General features: G+C 32.3%; 1 protein-coding gene across 2 annotated transcripts in view; it reads right to left on the reverse strand.

Annotated features, from left to right (window-relative positions):
- Nucleotides 1-3,103: 3,103 nt before the first annotated feature.
- Nucleotides 3,104-18,022, reverse strand: part of LOC118193643 (2-oxoglutarate and iron-dependent oxygenase domain-containing protein 3-like) — a 75,129-nt gene continuing 60,210 nt past the window's right edge. The window contains exons 7-8 of one of the 2 annotated variants that reach the window (XM_035364757.2): nt 14,526-14,649; nt 3,104-3,386 (exon numbers count right to left, since the gene is read on the reverse strand). In XM_035364757.2, the coding sequence (XP_035220648.1) occupies nt 3,241-3,386; nt 14,526-14,649 (270 nt within the window). In that variant the 3' untranslated portion in view covers nt 3,104-3,240. The remainder of the gene's footprint in view (nt 3,387-14,525; nt 14,650-18,022) is intronic. The other variant, XM_035364755.2, reaches the window with a different exon arrangement.

The raw sequence follows: 18,022 nt of genomic DNA on the forward strand, positions 1-18,022 counted from the left end.
CTTTTGAAAGAAGGTTTTTTGAAAGTGTAGAAATAAGTGAAGTTTCTCTTCATGTGTTTTGTGACGCCAGTCCCAAGGCATATGGGGCTGTTGCGTTCCTAAGGTACGTGAATTGCAATGGCCAAATCAAAGTCAGCTTTATAATGTCAAAAAGTAAGGTTGCTCCTTTAAAAATTTTGACTCTTGCAAGATTGGAGTTAATGGCAGCACTCCTCGCTGCACGTTTAGGAAATTATTTACAAGGTCTATTTCCTAATTTCGCAAAACAAATTTTCTTTTGGAGCGACACTCAAATCGTCCTTCATTGGTTGAAAGGATCTTCTAAACAATGGAAACCATTTGTCGCCAACAGAGTAGCTCAAGTGCAGTCGCTGACTCTACCAGAGTGTTGGAACCATTGCAGTGGCTCCGACAATCCCGCAGACCTTACTACTAGAGAATCGGCTAGGAGGATTCTTACAAGTTCTCTGTGGTGGTCAGGCCCTGTTTAGTTGTCTAAACCGCTTTACTCGTGGCCTCTTCAAGAATCGCTACATAATTTTAGTAACATCTGTGATGAACGCGTTATAGTGAAAGAGCGACGGAATGCTCTGGTTAATTCCATGGTAACCAGTTCAGCTAATGGAAACTTACCTATGTCGTCGTTACTGGATGTTAATGACTTCAGTAAATTAAGTAGATTACTGCATGGATTAAAAGGTTTGTGCACAATTCTAAACCTAATTCTACAAAATTAAATGGACCTATATGTGCTCCAGAACTCGAGCAAGCTTTGCGTTTTTGGTTCAAAGCTACTCAATTCAAGCATTATAGTACAGAAGTTACCCAACTTCTTTCTAAAGGAACTACTGATAAGAGTTCACGCATATTTAATTTGAATCCTGAACTTGATGATAATAACTTACCTTTGTTTAAAGGGACGTTTACAGTTTTCATGTAACGATATGCAAGCCAAACATCCTTGGCTTCTTCCATCTAATGATAAATTTGTTGAACTACTTATCTGTGATTCTCATACTAAAATGTGCCATTTAGGTGTTGATGCAACTTTAACACATTTACGAGAACAATTCTGGATTGTTAAAGGTCGACATTTTGTGAAAAAAGTGTTAAATAACTGTCTGATTTGTAGACGATTCAGAGTGAAATCTGGAATTCAGGTGGTTGCCCCTTTACCGCCTGATAGAATTCAAGAGCATCCACCATTTGATATATGCGGTGTGGATTTTGCCGGACCATTTTTTGTTCGTGATTTTAATTCAAAGTGTTATTTACTTATATTAATCTGTGCAGTAACAAGAGCTATCCACTTAGAAGTAGTTCTTAACATAAGTGCTGATTCTTTTTTGTTAGGATTCCAACGATTTGTTTCACGTCGAGGATTATGTTCCACTATATCTTCTGATAACGCCAAAGCTTTTAAAAAAGCAAACTGTGAATAAAAAATGGTGGAATCAGATAGATAATGATCAAGTTAAAAATTTGTTTGCTTCTAAAGGTATAGTTTGGAAATTTATAGTTGAAAAAAGTCCATGGTGGGGAGGTTTCTGGGAGAGACAGATACGAACGGTTAAAACCTGCTTAAAGAAAATTGTTGGACGATTCTCTCTCTCTTTGAAGGAATTGGAAACTGTTTTTTTGGAAATTGAAGCTCTGGTTAATTCCAGGCCTATCACATATCTGTACAACGAACTCTCAGAACCCTCTCCACTCACCCCATCTCATTTTCTTATTGGTAAAAGGTTGGTGTCTTTACCTGTAATAAAACATAAAAATGAAAATTTTAATGTTAATAGGAATTCTTTGGTAAAGAAATATAAATATCAGCAAACACTTTTGAATCACTTCTGGAACAGGTGGAGAAAGGAATATTTACTTAATCTAAGGTCAGCTTATATTTCTCCACAACCAGGTAAAATAGTTTCATTTAAAGTGAATGATATTGAGCGTTATCCCAGAAATATGTGGATGATGGGAAAATTTTTAGAGCTATATCCAGGAAGAGATGGAAACGTTCGTTCTCTTCTTATTCAGACTCCTAAAGGACAAATAAAACGCTCAGTACAACTTGTGTATAATTTGGAAATTAATCCTTAATTGTGTTAGTTTAATTGAGTTACAACCTGTTAATGTTCTATCTGTGTATTAATGATAATTGTGCTTATATTTTAAGGCTTGATATTTGAACAGTTTTCTTTGGAAGTTAAAAGTGTAATTTGTTTTTGTATGTCTAGTGACTGAATAATTTTGAAGCTTTGTATTTGATATAATATGCTACTTATATTTTTATTCTTGTAATTTTAAATGGTTCCTGAATGTAAATTTAGTTAAAATTCAATGGTAAGTGAGTTCAGGTGGGGAGTATTGCGTATTTCCAGCGTCATTCTGACTAGAGAGCACTGTGTTCGTCCAAATAGTCAGTGGCAGGCAGGATACTAAAGGTGTAGGACATGGAAGGCAGAGATGCCTAATAATATATCTCTAATTGATTGAAATTTTCGTATATTTTCTTGTAAATAAATGTTGTTATTGTTTACAAAACCTCTTATTATCTCTTGGATGCACCTTTAGTCTCACAGAACCATTAGATGCAAAAACATATACAACCTTGTTTTCTTCTCTATTTAGATAAGCTTGACTAATGTGTAATCTTATATTTGTAATATACAGTACAAAGTCCGAGATCCGGAATGATCTAAAATCCGGACCTCAAAGCCACGACCAACCAATTTGTTTTAGGATTTTTTTGGGAGGGGATTTTGGATTGCATAATAAAACATGCAAAAAGCCTCAATTCAAAATCTCACTTTGACACTAAATAAAATACCTTATTATTGAAGAAATAATCACTTTAGCTTAAATTTGTGTGATGAATAATTTGACCCTGTAGCTGCATATCTGCTTGACATACATCTCCAACTGAAACATTATACATAGAAATTGTTGATTTTACACCGACTAATATTTTGTATCCTTGACGTCAATTTGGCAAATCATTATTTATATGACAACTTGAATAATGAATGACTCCTGCAGTGATGCCTAAACAATTTTTTTATATTAGTAATTGAATAACAGAATATGTTAACCTTTTCTGTTGAAATTACGTGTGGTGCCAATTACAGATTTAAGTTAAATGCTAACATTCGTTACAAATTAAAACTTGTATGTGTATTCTCAGTATTCACAAATTACTGTTTTTTAATGAGCTTCATGCAATGTTATTAATAATTGTATTTTTTATTTTAATTTTTCAATGTTAGGATCAGCAATACCGAAATCTGGATCACAGGAAAATGAAACAGTCAGAGCATATCGAGTTCCACTGCTAACTGGTTCCACAAAATGAGGATTTTCAGCACCAGATGTGAATGCAGAAACACGTCCTATAATCAAAGAAAAATTAAATGAATTAATTTAATAAACTTCTGAGTAAAACAAAACAAAAAAAAACTTAAACTATTAATACGCTATAAATTTAAAACAGATGGGACAAGAAATCTTTCGCTAGAAGCTTCATAATTTACATAATATGCCAAAATATGATTCATCATAAAAATAACAGTGAAATCGATGAATAAGAACTAAACTTTATTTCAATCAGCTGATAAACTTGTGGTATAAAATTAGTATGAATTAAATAAATTAGAATTAAAGTTAGATTTATTTCTATATTATAATGGTAATTATAAATCAAGATCTGCCATTTTTTTCACAAATTGATAGACCATATACAACATAAACACAACCTTAAAAGTCAAGCTGCCAGATGTTGGGAAAACATTTTGCAGTCTTGAGAATATGATATGATGCACTATGAAATAAAAGTACTTTGATAAATCTTTATTAACTGCAGACATACACTTTGACGTATTCAAAAACATACATTTTAATCTATTTTGAAGCCAATCATTTGTTTAGCTTTATGAGCTAGATTACAAATCATGATTTAATGACTGATTTGCACACCATTAGCAATGCAAATCTTCACAAATTTATTCTAAATCAATTTTTAATTTTATACTTTAATGAACATATTTTTATATTTTTTATGTACAAAATATATTTGTTACGTAGAAATCTTTTCTATTTTGCCTTTGTGCAAGAAAAACTGATAAAAGTATCAAAGGTTTGTTTTGATTACATATCCAAATGGAATTGTAGATATGTTCCTTTAATTTGGCAATATATCTGGTGTAACAAAAGTTTTCCCGCCATTCTTAATAAAGTTGGGAGGGGGAGACATGAAAGCAGTACCTTCAAAGCAGATAGTAATCACTACCAAATAAACGATTTTCTGCCAACGTTTAGTAGTTTTTCAAAGCCTTCCACCCAGAACTTGGTGGCCACAAGTCCAAAAATGATCAACTTCATTTCAGACATCCTGTGCAGAATGGAAGATAGCACTAGCAAGACATAGCTACAGGGTATGAAAAATGACAGATGTCCAAAGGAGCAATGTCGAGGCTATATGGTAGGTGTGGCAAAAGATGCTATTCAAGTACATACAGAGTCAAGCAGGTGAATGCAGACACATGTGGTCTTGCATTATCTTGATGGAAAATTACCTTTTTGCACTGGACACAAGAAAAATGTCAGTTCGACATTTTTCCTAGACATTTTTCATTATTGCATTGTTATAAGTTATACATACTAAGATACAGAATACATATTTGAAAAAGCAAGCAGTTTCTGACCTATTTTGCTAACATAGTATTGAAATGCATATATGACCTCCTGCTAATTCCATGTTAAGACGTGGAACAAGTGGAATAGCAATGAACTTTAAGTAGGTTACACTTCCCGATAATCAATTTTATATAGAATATAATTTATTTATAAACTGTATGGCTCAATATTGATTACAAACACTATTCATTTTTTATTATTCTGTTATCCCATACCATGGGCAATGATACCTGTATGTGTTGATGTAAATACCCATTCTCGTATTTCCATCTAAAAATATAGCATCAATCATAGTATAGCTTCTCAGATTCACAAATAAATTACTTAACAATCACAATATTTTTAAAAGCAGCATATCTTTAGAATTCTCAATAGAGTGTTAAGTGCTGCAATATACTTCTTTTTATATTTGCTCTATTATTTCTTTAAAAATAATACATAGCCATAACATTTTGTAACAGCATCCTTTTATTTGAAAAGTGGAATGAACACAAAATTGAAAATGGAGGCCTATATTTAACTGTTTCTTAACAAGAGCTCATTTTCATAATGAGCTTATTCTCATTGCAGTTAGCATAATTCGAAGAAAACATTTAATATTTATGGAAGTAATATGTTGCTTTAGGGTGCACGAGACTTAGCCGACAGGTCATTTAGCTGACATGGACAGTTAGCCGACAGTACATTTAGGAGACACAGAGTTAGCTGTCAGGACATTAAGCTGACAGTGACGCTTAGCTGATATGTACCCAATAATTATTTAAACTTGCTATCAATTACAAAATTTTTCGACTTCTCCATAAGTTAATTATTTAAGTCATTTTTTTCACCTATCAGTAAAATTCATGTTCCAGTTCTTAAAGATCCCATATGGCTTTTAATTCTTGTGTAATTTAGCATAATTTGATATATACTCACTTCCAAAAGTTAAGCACGAAGATGTAAAATGCAAAAAAATCAACAAATACTGCTTTGATTGACACAAAATTCGGCAGGAAAGTAGCACATATATTTATGCATAAAACAAAATCAATAATTATATACAGAAATGAAAACAATATTAAATTTTTGTAAGTTATTAGATAATGACATACTGGAGACTTAAACAGAATTATGTATAAAGGGAAAATAAACAGCATAAAATGAAAAAAGGACATTAATAGGCTATGTTAAACCCTCTCATCTGTATACAAAGTTTACACCTTGTGACCATGCTTTCAATTAGGTGGTCAACCACTGCAGAATTAAGCAATTGCCATTCTTTTTGTAGAGCAGTTTCCAGCTTAATAAGAGTGGCTGGAGTTGGGAAACATGATGATACAGCATGGCCGAGAACATCCCAAAGATTTTCAATGGGATCAAGGTCGGGCGAATATACTGGCCACGCCATACGCGCAATCCCTTTACTCTCCAGGTAGTCATCGACGATGTCAACTCTATGGGGACATGCGTTATCTATCATTAAAACAAAAGTAGGGCTAACTGCTGCAGCGTACAATCTCACAATGGGTTCTAGGACTTCCATCTCGATACCAGACAGCAGTCAAAGAACCCCGTTTCAAGATGTACAGGTCGGTGCGGTATCCTAATGAAATCCGTCCCACACCATAATGCTTTCGCCTTGGAATGCGTAATGTTTGGTGATGTTTTGGGACTGATTGTGTGTTCGTTGTTCACACCATATCCTTATACACTTGTCATCTGGCTCTACAGTAAATCTTGACTCATCAATAAACATGACATTACCCCAGTCAGACACATTCCAATTGACATGTTCCCGGCACCACTGTAATTGTGCCCCTCTTCATTGGACAGATAGAGGAATACAAACTCGAGGTACCCGGGCGTACAGTCCACTCATATGTAATCTTCAGCGTACAGTAGCTGCAGATATCACCTAACCAATGGATGCTGTAACCATAGATGTCACATGTGTGGAGGTCATTCTGCGATTCCGCTTGGCTACAATAACAATATATCAATCTTGTAATCCTTGGGCGACCAGCTACGGGCCTTTGGACAACTGCCTGTGTGGTTTGGAATTGTTTCCATAAACGTGAAATTACAGAATGATAAATGCTGAAGAAAACAGCAACATCTGTGGATTGACTGTCCTGCTTTAATGCACCCCACAGCACGCCAGCGCTCAGAATCTTCAATTTGTCTTCTGGAAGTCATAGAAACATGTATGTCTTGAAAACAAATTGTATGAAAGTTTTAAACACCTTCTATCAGCACTTACAATCAACTTCTGTAACCCTTCATAAAGCTGGCTTCTTATAAGACTGCCTTTCTTGCATATTTCTTGACATGAAAGCGTGATTGGCTGTTACCTAACATATTTGCATACTTCCATCTACCTCCGCAGTAAATTGCATCCTCTTCAATTCCGATTGGCTTCCGGAAATTAGCATATTCCTCTTCGTGCTTAACTTTTGGAAGTGAGTGTATATCGTGTTGTTTGGTGTATATTGGTCAAATTGAAAAAGTGTTGAAATTTCTCGTCAGGGAATAAGAATTAATTTTTGAAAGGGAAAACAATTTTTTTTTAGCTAAGTACGATGGTCACTTAGTCAACATTTTAATATCAGATCTGCAAAATTTATCTGTAAAACTTCTTCATTTGATTAACAATTATAGATGTGTTTTTAGCACCATTGAATTTCGGTAAATAATACTCAAAACACGTGTGCACAACCCCGACACAACTTGTTTAGCGGGTGAGTTTAAAGGAAAGTCTAGCTAGAGTTGGACGGGGGACTTGAATGTCAGTACCTTTTTCGAAATACAAAGAGTGAAAATTTAGGTTTTGCTTCAACACTGAATAATAAAAAGACTTTTAACAATATTTTTTTCCTAAATTATCATTATATGACATTATACAACAATTTATTTCTCTAAACTTAAACCATTTTAAGTAACGTTATAAACGAGAGGCATGGTCGATAAAAATGATTACAGAACCACATATTTTATTCTAAGATTTTTAATCCCACAAACATGAGACAAATTGCTTATTCTTAGCTTAAAAACAGTGGAACGAAGCTTCGTCCTATTACACTAGTTACAAATAACATAGAACAAAGTGTGTTAGTAGGCAGAACTTAATACATTGACTCTAGTATATGTATATATACATACAATATATATATATATACTAAAGAAATACTGATTATATTATCTCCCAATATAAATTTATTAGAAGTATCAAAAAAAGAGGGAACCCATATGTAGGAAGTTTAATTCTGAAAATTGTGTTTTAAAGTCACTTGAATGTAAATGATGAAAAAAAAAAACGTATTACGGAGACTTGAATTTAAATCATGAATAACAAAATTTCAAACTTTGAAAAAGAAATGAAAAAATAAAAACAAATAATTATCGCTATTGATCGGAAATTAGTTGACTTTTTCAAGGGGAACAAACCAACTCCTGTTCAATGAACAATAATTAATAAATGCGAAGGTGTTTTGTCTTTTACTCAAGTAAAAATGATGATGCCAAACTGGCAAATTGAGTTATTCCAAAATTGTAGTTCCGTGAAGTGATGGGATTTATAACCAAAGTAGGGTACCATAGAACTCATTCTGAATGAAGCATTTTTGCTAATATGAGATTCTTTATAAATTTTGAGTGAAAAGCAAGTTATGTAATAAAATTTACAAAATACTTGAGTAAATGTCCCCCAACACCTTCACTTTTATGCATGTTAATTCAAGACTATTTGTATAAAAATAAACAGTAGTAATCTTAATTGGAATTATGAAATAGAACTCAAAGTAATTGAAATAAACATGCGAAAATTAAGAAACATAACAATGCTATCTTTGCAAAATCAAATCAAATAAAAATTTAAATATATATAATAAGAAAGTAAAATGTGAAATGTACATGAAAATATAAAAGGCCAGAAAATGCATTAACTTATGTTCTTTCTAGTGGGATGTCAGTAAAGTGTTTTCTTCTGTGTCTTACTCAGAAGGGGGTGGGTGTCCGAAAATCTGTTATTGGCTGCGGGGATACTTTGAATTATTTCAGGCGGTGAAACTTGTGAGAAGTAATTTATGGAACATGGGAGGGACTAGGAATGCTTGAGGGACGTTTGTTGCGGAGTTCTTATGTGAGTGAAAACATCTGTTAAAATTTTGAATATACTAACTAGTGAATGGAAATTAAGTCCCAGTGTGGCGAGGAATAGGGTGAATCATTCTATTTCCTGACAGGGAAAGGAAATTTCATTAGTGGGAGGAGCGAAACAACTTTATACGGGAATGAATGTAGCATGATGTGTTGAGCAAAGTAGTAATGAAATGTGAAAGTATTAGAAATATTAAAGCATTGGGAAGAGTGAGACTCATTGTCAGCTAACTGTCCATATTGGCAAAATGTTCTGTTGGCTAAGTGTCCTTGTCAGCTAAATATACTTTTGGCTAAGTGTCTGTATTGGCTAAATGTCCTGTCAGCTAAGTGACCTTGTTGGCTAAATGTCCTATCAGCTAAGTGTGTATGTCGGCTAACTAGTGTTGTTTAAGTGTCTCGCCGGCTGGTGTTAACGGGTGTTGGTTAAGTGTCTCATCGGCTCTGGTGATGACATGGGCTTTTCTTGAGAACTGATGAATGCCCAAGTCTGAGCCAATGCTCTGCAGTGATGATGCGAGTGGTCTGAATTTAATGTTGAGCTCTGTGTCTGAGCAGACGTAAGCTTTGCTTGGTGGCTTATGTTAAATTTGTGATAAGATGCATTCGGGTAACATGTCCATTTCCGGAGTCAGGTCTCCGTTCACTCGGAGGTGGGTCTCTGATGCTTCTGGGGAAGGAAGATCGAGCATTCTTGGTCTGCAATGGTGGACCCATGCGCTTCAGTAAGGTTTCAATTAGTGGCTCGTCATCTTAGTGACATTCAGCCCGCTCTGATTACAGAGATTGAGTGTTAGGTTTCATTTGGTTGCTCATCTCCTTAGTGACACTATAGCTGTTGGATCCCCGTGATCCACCCTAATGCATTTGAATTATTGACTATAACCAGAAGTAAAGGATCAACTTTAGTTAAAATCTAATACGATACAAAGACCAAAATCTTGATGACCAATGTGTGGAATGACCTCAAAATCTGGACCAGCAGCACTTTCTTGCCTTAGAATGTTTTTATTACAATTTCCCTTAGAATTTAACGAATTTTCTTTTCCTGTATTCTTTATTGCATGCACATTTCATATTTTTTCATAACTCAAGTAGAGAGTCCTGATTCTTAATTTTAATTAAACACTAAATAAACCACTTTCATGCTGAAGAAATAAACATTTATTAACATAAATCTGTATGATCAATGATTTGGCTCTAGTGCCCTTTCTGCCTGGCATTTAGTGAATTCATCACAATAATCTTATCTTATCTGAATAACAAATAACATTTGTTATTCAGATAAGCCTAGAATCAGTGTAGCAGAATTTAGGTTAGGTAAACATTTTAGAATTTAGGAAGGCACTTGGCAGCAAATCTTTAGGACATGCAGAGACTGCAGCAAAATGTCTAATGCCAGCATTAGATAAGCCTTAAGTATATATTTGGGAATGTATTTATTTGAGACTCAAATATGCTTTAAGCATGTGTGGGAAATATGTGCAAGTCTAATAAATACACTAATAACACTCAGACTTAACTATCACAGCACATGATAGAAGCACAACAAAATTTAGCAGAACAACATTTCTTTAGTTGCCAATAATGTATAGAAAATGCTAGCTAAGTACAGTCAAAAGTCTTTAATCCGGACGTCTATAATCCGGACCTCAAAGCTACAAACTTTCTGCGCATGCGTAGACGCAACGCATGCGCATATGCGTTCATGCATGTGCAAAATACCTTTACACATGCACATATGCGTTTATGCATGCACGTCTAATGTATAACGGCCGGTATAAGCAAAGCTAAAACTATCTAATTATCTATTTCAGTTAATGTCGCAGATTGCATTGTCCCTTAATCTTTGAATTGGAACCGGCTTATTACTTTTTGCAGACTGTTAGAGAAATTTTATAAAAGTAAGCTTGAACTTTCAATTATGTCAAATAGAATTTACGATTCTGGAGCTGCCAAAGGATCTACAAAGCGAAAGCATGTTTCGATGTCCATCAAACAAAAAGTGGAATTTCTGAAGAAAATGGATAAAGGCATATCCTTTGTTTCTTTAACCATTCCGAAATCTGGTTATCAATTTCACGTTGCTCTACGGGTGGGGGGGGGACGTCGCGCCGCGCAATGAACTGCAAGTTGATCTGTCAGCACTACCCTTATCTTCAGGGCAGATGTTTTTATTTTATTCGGCTTATAATTCCTTACTAAATGTAGAATTTCAACTCAATGTACTTCGTCTTTGATATGATTTAAATCAAATTCCTCGCCATTATGAATATCATGAATACATATCAAATAGTTTTCTGGTTGCAATTTTCTAATTTCGACTATGCGTAATGTATGCTTTATGCATGTGTGCATTTGAAAGAAATGTTTAATAAAGTAAACAAATAAATATTAAGCTTTTTTTTTTTGTAAATTTTGATACCCTTTAGATCATAATTGCTCTTTATTTCATAAATTACGGTTTCATATTTTTAATTTTATAATTTCTGCATGCCATCTTACCAGATTTAAACTGATGATCTATACTCCGGAAAAAACGATAATCCGGAATCGAAGTACCGACGATTCTGGATTAAAGACTTTTGACTGCATTAAACCATGCTTAAAAAAAAAAAAAAAAAAAAAAAAAAGATTCCAAGGAATTTATTTTAGTTAATACAGCTAATATTAAGTTTACATTTTGATCCAGCTTATCATTTTTGCAGTTTATTGTTTTTTATTACAGTAATCTTATGAAAATTTAAGTTTGAATTGAAAAAAGTTCCTAATTCTGAAGCTGCAGCTGGATGTATAGAGCAAATAGAAGTTTTGATGTCTTATGAAGCAAAAAATAAATAAAATACTAATATCTGTCTCAAAATTATGCAAGGAGTTATGGCATTAGAGTCAAGTCAAGAGTATATAACATAAAAAACAGAAAAAGGAAATTTTTGTGTATTCTGACTTCACTCACAATGCATAACAGAAACATAATTTGTTATACTTAAAGCAATGATAATGACAAAGTAGTGATTGAATAAGTGAGAGAGTATTGCAGTCAGGGCATGCCATTAATGGGTCCAATGCTAATGGCTAAAGCCAAAATATTTCATGAGGAAATGGAATTCAAAACTGAGTGAATATAATTAACAAATTGATTAACCAAACTTAAAAACACTATGGTGCAAGGCAATTTAAAAATTTCAGGTGAAAAAGCTTTTAAGCAAAAAATAGTGAAAATTTATTTCCAGAACAAATGCACAGTGCTGATGAAACTGGTCTTTTTTGGCAATATGCATGCCAAAATATCTTGGCAACTTCTGCAGAAAAGGTTCCAACTACTGTCAAAGATTCCAAAGTGATATTTTAACAATTTTAGCATGTTCAAATGTTGCAGAAACATATAGGTGTAAGTTTTCATGATATGAAAAAATCTGATATGGACATCATGACTTCCTTGTATAGCCTATTATAGATACATTTTCCTGCACTTCATTTAAACTTATTTCCTTGAATTAATCTAATTTAATTAACCGATATTTCAAGGCAATTTGAAAATAGCATAAAAAATTGTAAATTTTGAAATTAAATAATATGGTCAATTTTTGTTGTATGGGAGTCAAACTTCTTATAATTTTATTTTTCCATAATGAGTATAAAACTTTCTCAGATGTATGTACAGAAACTGGGAAATCACATTAAAATTTAGATTTTGTTATTTGTCAAAAAATCCTTTTCTTTAAATTTGGTAATGCCAAAACATGAATATTTTCTTCATTTCTGTAATCAGAAGTATAGGTAACCCTCGTATAACATGGCAGATAGGTTCCTAGAAAATGCCGTGTTCTACGAGACTGTCAGAGGCTTATTGTTTCCTTCAGTTTGTACATTCATCTATGGATGATCACTGCATTATATGCACATTGAAATGCAAATGCCTTTTTAAAATCTTTGCTAAACTTTCTGAACAGTGGCAAGACCATTCAAGAATTCTGGAAATATTTTAACATAAAATACGCTGTGTGGAGCATTGCAAAGCCATGGGAGGATGTGTCTGCTATTTTAAAAAAATGCCTAGCATAATTTATGGCCAGTTACCATATATCAGGGTAGGGATATCAGAAACAAAAGGTGGAATTTTCCAATAAATGGAATTTGTGAAGAACTGGCAATAAATAAAAATGATATAATAAGAAGTTTTTCATTGCAATGACAATGTGCCAATCGTCAATCAACTAATAAATGACAAAACCTATAGTATGCTTCTAAATCTAGAAATTATTGCTACTGATAGTGAAGGAAGTGACAAAGAGGTTGTCGAGAAGGAAAAATTTTGATTGACAATTTAATGGGAATTCTTGACACACTTGAATGATGGAACATTGTAACTGAACAAGAAATTATCAACTATAGAATCAGACAAAGTATTAGCACAAAAAATGAAGCTACTTAAACAATGTACCCTAACATAATTGTTTAATACAGTTAACAAATACATACTGAGCTTTTTTTTTTTTTTTTTTTTTTGATTCCTTATAAGTCATAAATGCTTTGTTATTTCATAAACTTCTATTTCATATTTTAAATTTTATAATTTCTACATGTCATCTTACTAGATTTGAACTAAGCTGGAAAATCCAGAATCATTAAAGTCTGTATTATATTTTATGGACTTTATATGTATATTGTATGTTGTTCCCATTTATTGTTTCTTGTCCATATATTGTATGTTGTTTCCATTTATATAAAAGGCTTTGGATTATATTTTAACTCAATTTTTCATTAAAAACTATTATGGGCTTCAGGTAAAGGATCATTTCTGGTTGTCCTGTAGTGGTCTTCCTGTAGAGTACCACTTTTATTTAGTTGCTTAGTTAAATGGAAATTTTACAAAGTTTCATATAAGTTATTATGGACAAAAAATCATCACACACTTATATACAGATAAAGAGGCCATTCTAAAAATTGTAAAAATGTGTTGTGGGGACCCCAACTTGTACTTTTTCACAGAAAACTCATTACTGAAATCTTGAACCAAAAAACATCACCTCCTTCACCAATGTATATGTTAGCAAGAAGTAATAATTAAGATGGAAGAAAAGCAATCCACACAAAGTTTGGACTATTATTTTCTGTGTTACTAAAATAGAACATAATAAATTATTAAACATAAATGCCATTTAGAAGACAAGCATCAACAGATATTTTTTCTTTTCAAAATGTTTGAAGAAGGTGAAGTATTTGATGTATTGTTTTATATTATATTCTTACAGACCTTACATATTCAGTTATAACATGTATTGAAAAGAAATTATCATGTATCATCACTAAGACTGGCCATATGTGGTGGATTTTATACCTAAGTAAAGGAAAATTTCATTCTATTGTCTAATTAATATATGACTACAAACAGTTTTTAATGAGTACAAAAGAAGCAGTAAATTGTGTTGCTATTAACTGAAGTTGCACTTAAAAATAAACATAAAAATTTCAACTCAGATTCATTTCATATGATAGTTAGTATTTCTTCAACAATTTAATTCTTGTACCTTAACACTGCCATAAATTTACTTATTCTGCAAAAATTTGTGTTTAAAAGAGGATATCAAATGCCATATTATTTTAAAGGAATTTAATTATGAATAGTGATTTTCTAATTATTTAATTTTTTTTAATTTTATATATGTGAAGTTTTATAAAATAAAAACATGACTCACCCACTCGAGGTTCTATAGTCATATTTTTAACTTCATCAACAAATATAAAACGTCCTCCTGTAAAATCGGCTCCGTAGTCAGCGAGATATAATAGAGAAGTATAATGAAATGAAGGATATGTTTCCTATAGGGGAAGGAAAACATACATTTAAACATAAATAAAAAGTGTTTTATCAATTGTGTCTTTTTTTTTTTTTTTTTTTTTTACAATTTTGCATAGTAATATGTATAACTTAGCGTTATTTAAGAAACTAGTTGCATCATTACGAGAACACTAACAACCAAAGTGAAAGAAAAAAAAAGAAGAGCACTCTGATGCTTTTCCAGCCCATACTTTTTAAATACTACAGATTAATTAGTTAAACATTATTTAAAAGGTTCTATAACTTAAATAGTTGATTATAACTTAATAGCTGACAGTATTTTTGTAACCCCAATTAACTCACACATCTCTCTGTTAATAAATATAAAGTGAGTTTTTATCTTCATGTGACAAGAGTAAATTAAATATTTCTATATATTAACATGAAAAAAAAAATAATAAATATCATGTATAAAAAATATTTCAGAAAGATGCCTACAAGCAATGTTCTCTTTAATTTCTTAGTACTGATGTAGAAATTTACTTTGATCTGTACAACTTTTTTTACAATAAGAATTGCTTCTGCAGCTTTTATTTTTTACTCTTTTATGTTTAAATTAATTCTATTTTAATACAACTCATTATTTAAAAAAAAGCATATTAAAATCTATACAAAATTATTTATTAACTATACAAAATCAATACATCAGTATCCATGCAAAAATAATAAAACTATTTACTAAAATACATCTTAACACATCTCACTTGGTAACAGCAATAATGTTCAGATTTATTAAAAGATACATAAATTAGAAGTTACGTTTATATGCTATGACAGTAATATATGAAATGCTACATTATATTAAATTGTTGATCTTTGATAAAATATTTTAATAATGCATTAAATGCTATGGTACAGTAAATCTTTTTTATCTTTAAAATTTAAAAATACAGCATATACGCAAGTCCAAATTTATACTGTTTCTACTACTTAACCGTTCCGCGACGGTGCACCTTTGTTTAAGACGCTCGTGCGGGACGGAAGGGAATCGAAGGCAGTCACCGTACAGGACGGAGGTTTAGTATCGCTAAGCCTAATTTTATATATATATAAAAAAAAAAAAAAAATAGTTTCGTTTCTAGCATCGTAATTTTTTGTATCATTTCAGATTATTACTTGAGCTCTTATATATGTTAAAATTAGCACTTAATAAATTTTTTTTCTTCATTTTACATGAAAATATACTTAAAAAATTGCTTATCTTGTAAAATAATTTTCAGAAGCGCTATTCGAATTATTTCAAAGTTTTAATGGTACTTACGTATTAACGCAACCAGGCCAAAATTCGCATAAATCGCCAAATTTGGCGACCCTACTTACAGCAACCCTACGTATTTAGACGAAAGTTTATTTGTAAAAAGAAACAATAACACTGGGCGTGTACTACCACAGCAATGGGTTTTCGCCGGAATTTGCTGAGAAAAGAAAGAGACTTTTTTTGGTTACTGTACCTAACAGAAGCGCCGTTACCCTCATGGAAAAAATTTGCGAAAATATCAAGGAAGGAAGCATCATTTATTCGGATTGCTGGAAAGGATACAATACAAGTGAGTTCAAAAATGCTGGATTTTTGCATGGAACTGTTCACAAATATAACTTTGTGGATCCCAACACGGGCGTTCACACACAACATGTAGAGCGCATGTGGGGCTCAGCCAAATGGCGCAACAAAAAACAGAGAGGAACAGCCCGTCATCATCTTGACTCATACCTTATCGAATTTATATGGCGCCAAACTTAAGCTGTTAATGGCGAAGACGGTTTTCAATCAGTGCTAAAAGCAATAGCCAAAAGATTTCCGCCGAAAAAATAATTCTGCAACTTATTCAAATTCGAAACCGAAAGGGTTTAATTGCTATTTTATATTTTAAAACAAAATAATATAAAAAACAACTGTATTAAAAATTATCTGTAATTAATAAATGTACATTTTCTTTCTATTCATACTTTTTTACTCAAACTTACAAATCGTGCCAACCTGGTTGAGATAATACGTAAGTACCATTTTAATTGATAAAATCCATCAATAAAGTTTAAAATTAATAAAGCAACACAATAAAGACTATTTACAGTAAGAAGTAACAAAATGTAAAATGAAGACTGTGGTAAATCTCGAAGCATGGAAAAGTATCACTTTCTAACTCTTAGAAAAAGTATCACTTTCTGACTCTTTAGAAAATGAATCATCACTGTCATCTGCGTTAATAAATGGTTCATTGACCATAAGAGGGTATTCTTCCTCTGATAAATAGCGCCTTTTCCCCATAATAAACTGGAGGTGAAGCTTTCCGAAATAAAAAGAGAAGAACCAGAAATATATCTGAAGGGCAATGCATAACGTAACAATACTCCACATACTAACTCTAAAAGCCTGTACATAGTAAAGGGAAAAAATAGAATAAAAAAAGGAATTGGATATAAATCAGACATGTGAATGTTTTCATTAGCATGCAGTGATTTAAAGAGCTCACTTCACCTCTGTTTACACTTTCCCTCCCCCCCACCCCCACCCTCGCAAGAGCTGATGAGTAAAATACCAAAGTCAAGCAGAATATATCAAACTCAAGGTCAGGAATTTAAAACTGTGTTCATTTCAAAAGTAATGGACATAGGATGCCATCTAGTGGCCTTCAGAAAAACGTTCCAGCTTAAAATGTGTATACGCATCACCCGTCCTCTGAATGCAATCTCTAGCGATGTGTGGATGGGACGCCCAGCTGTAAGAGACGTTCTTAGGGAATGCCTATATGGGACGCCCGTCCTAAAAGGGTTAAATATGATTTAATCAAATTAACATGTCTAAGTGATTTTCTTTTAAATATTTCTTTGTTTTTATTAAATTCTTTTAGCTGAAATTTCATTCACAGTTAACACTAGATGCCAAAAATGTTCCGCCAATATCCATTAATTTTGAAAATTCAAAAGTCATTCTGTAATGAAAACATTAGCATATCTGAAAAATTTGTTATCAGTTTACACTTAATTTTTTCATACATGGAAAATTTCAAGCAATTACTTTGTTTTAGTACAGATGTTTTATCTATTAATATGTTATAGTATATTATACATAATTTGTCGACTAGTTTTGTGCTGTAATTGAAATCACATGCACTTAATGCTGTCAAATCAAATGAGGCCCATTCTTGTACTCAATTTTCAGGAAATCTTTCTTCTAAATAAGAGCAAAGTTAATATACAAAAAATAACAATTGCAATGGTGTTTTTTTTTTTTTTTTTTTTTTTTTTTTTTTTTTTATGGAGAATTTTTGTAGCATTATTCTAAGTAACACTGCTATGGTTATTAAGTTTATTTAATAGGGGGACCGGAAAGTAATGTCGCTTTCTTACATTAAA

The sequence above is a fragment of the Stegodyphus dumicola genome, chromosome 5 (genome assembly GCF_044657685.1).
Source record: "Stegodyphus dumicola isolate Sdum_Otavi_A_Nest chromosome 5, ASM4465768v1".
Classification (NCBI taxonomy): Eukaryota; Metazoa; Arthropoda; class Arachnida; order Araneae; family Eresidae; genus Stegodyphus; species Stegodyphus dumicola.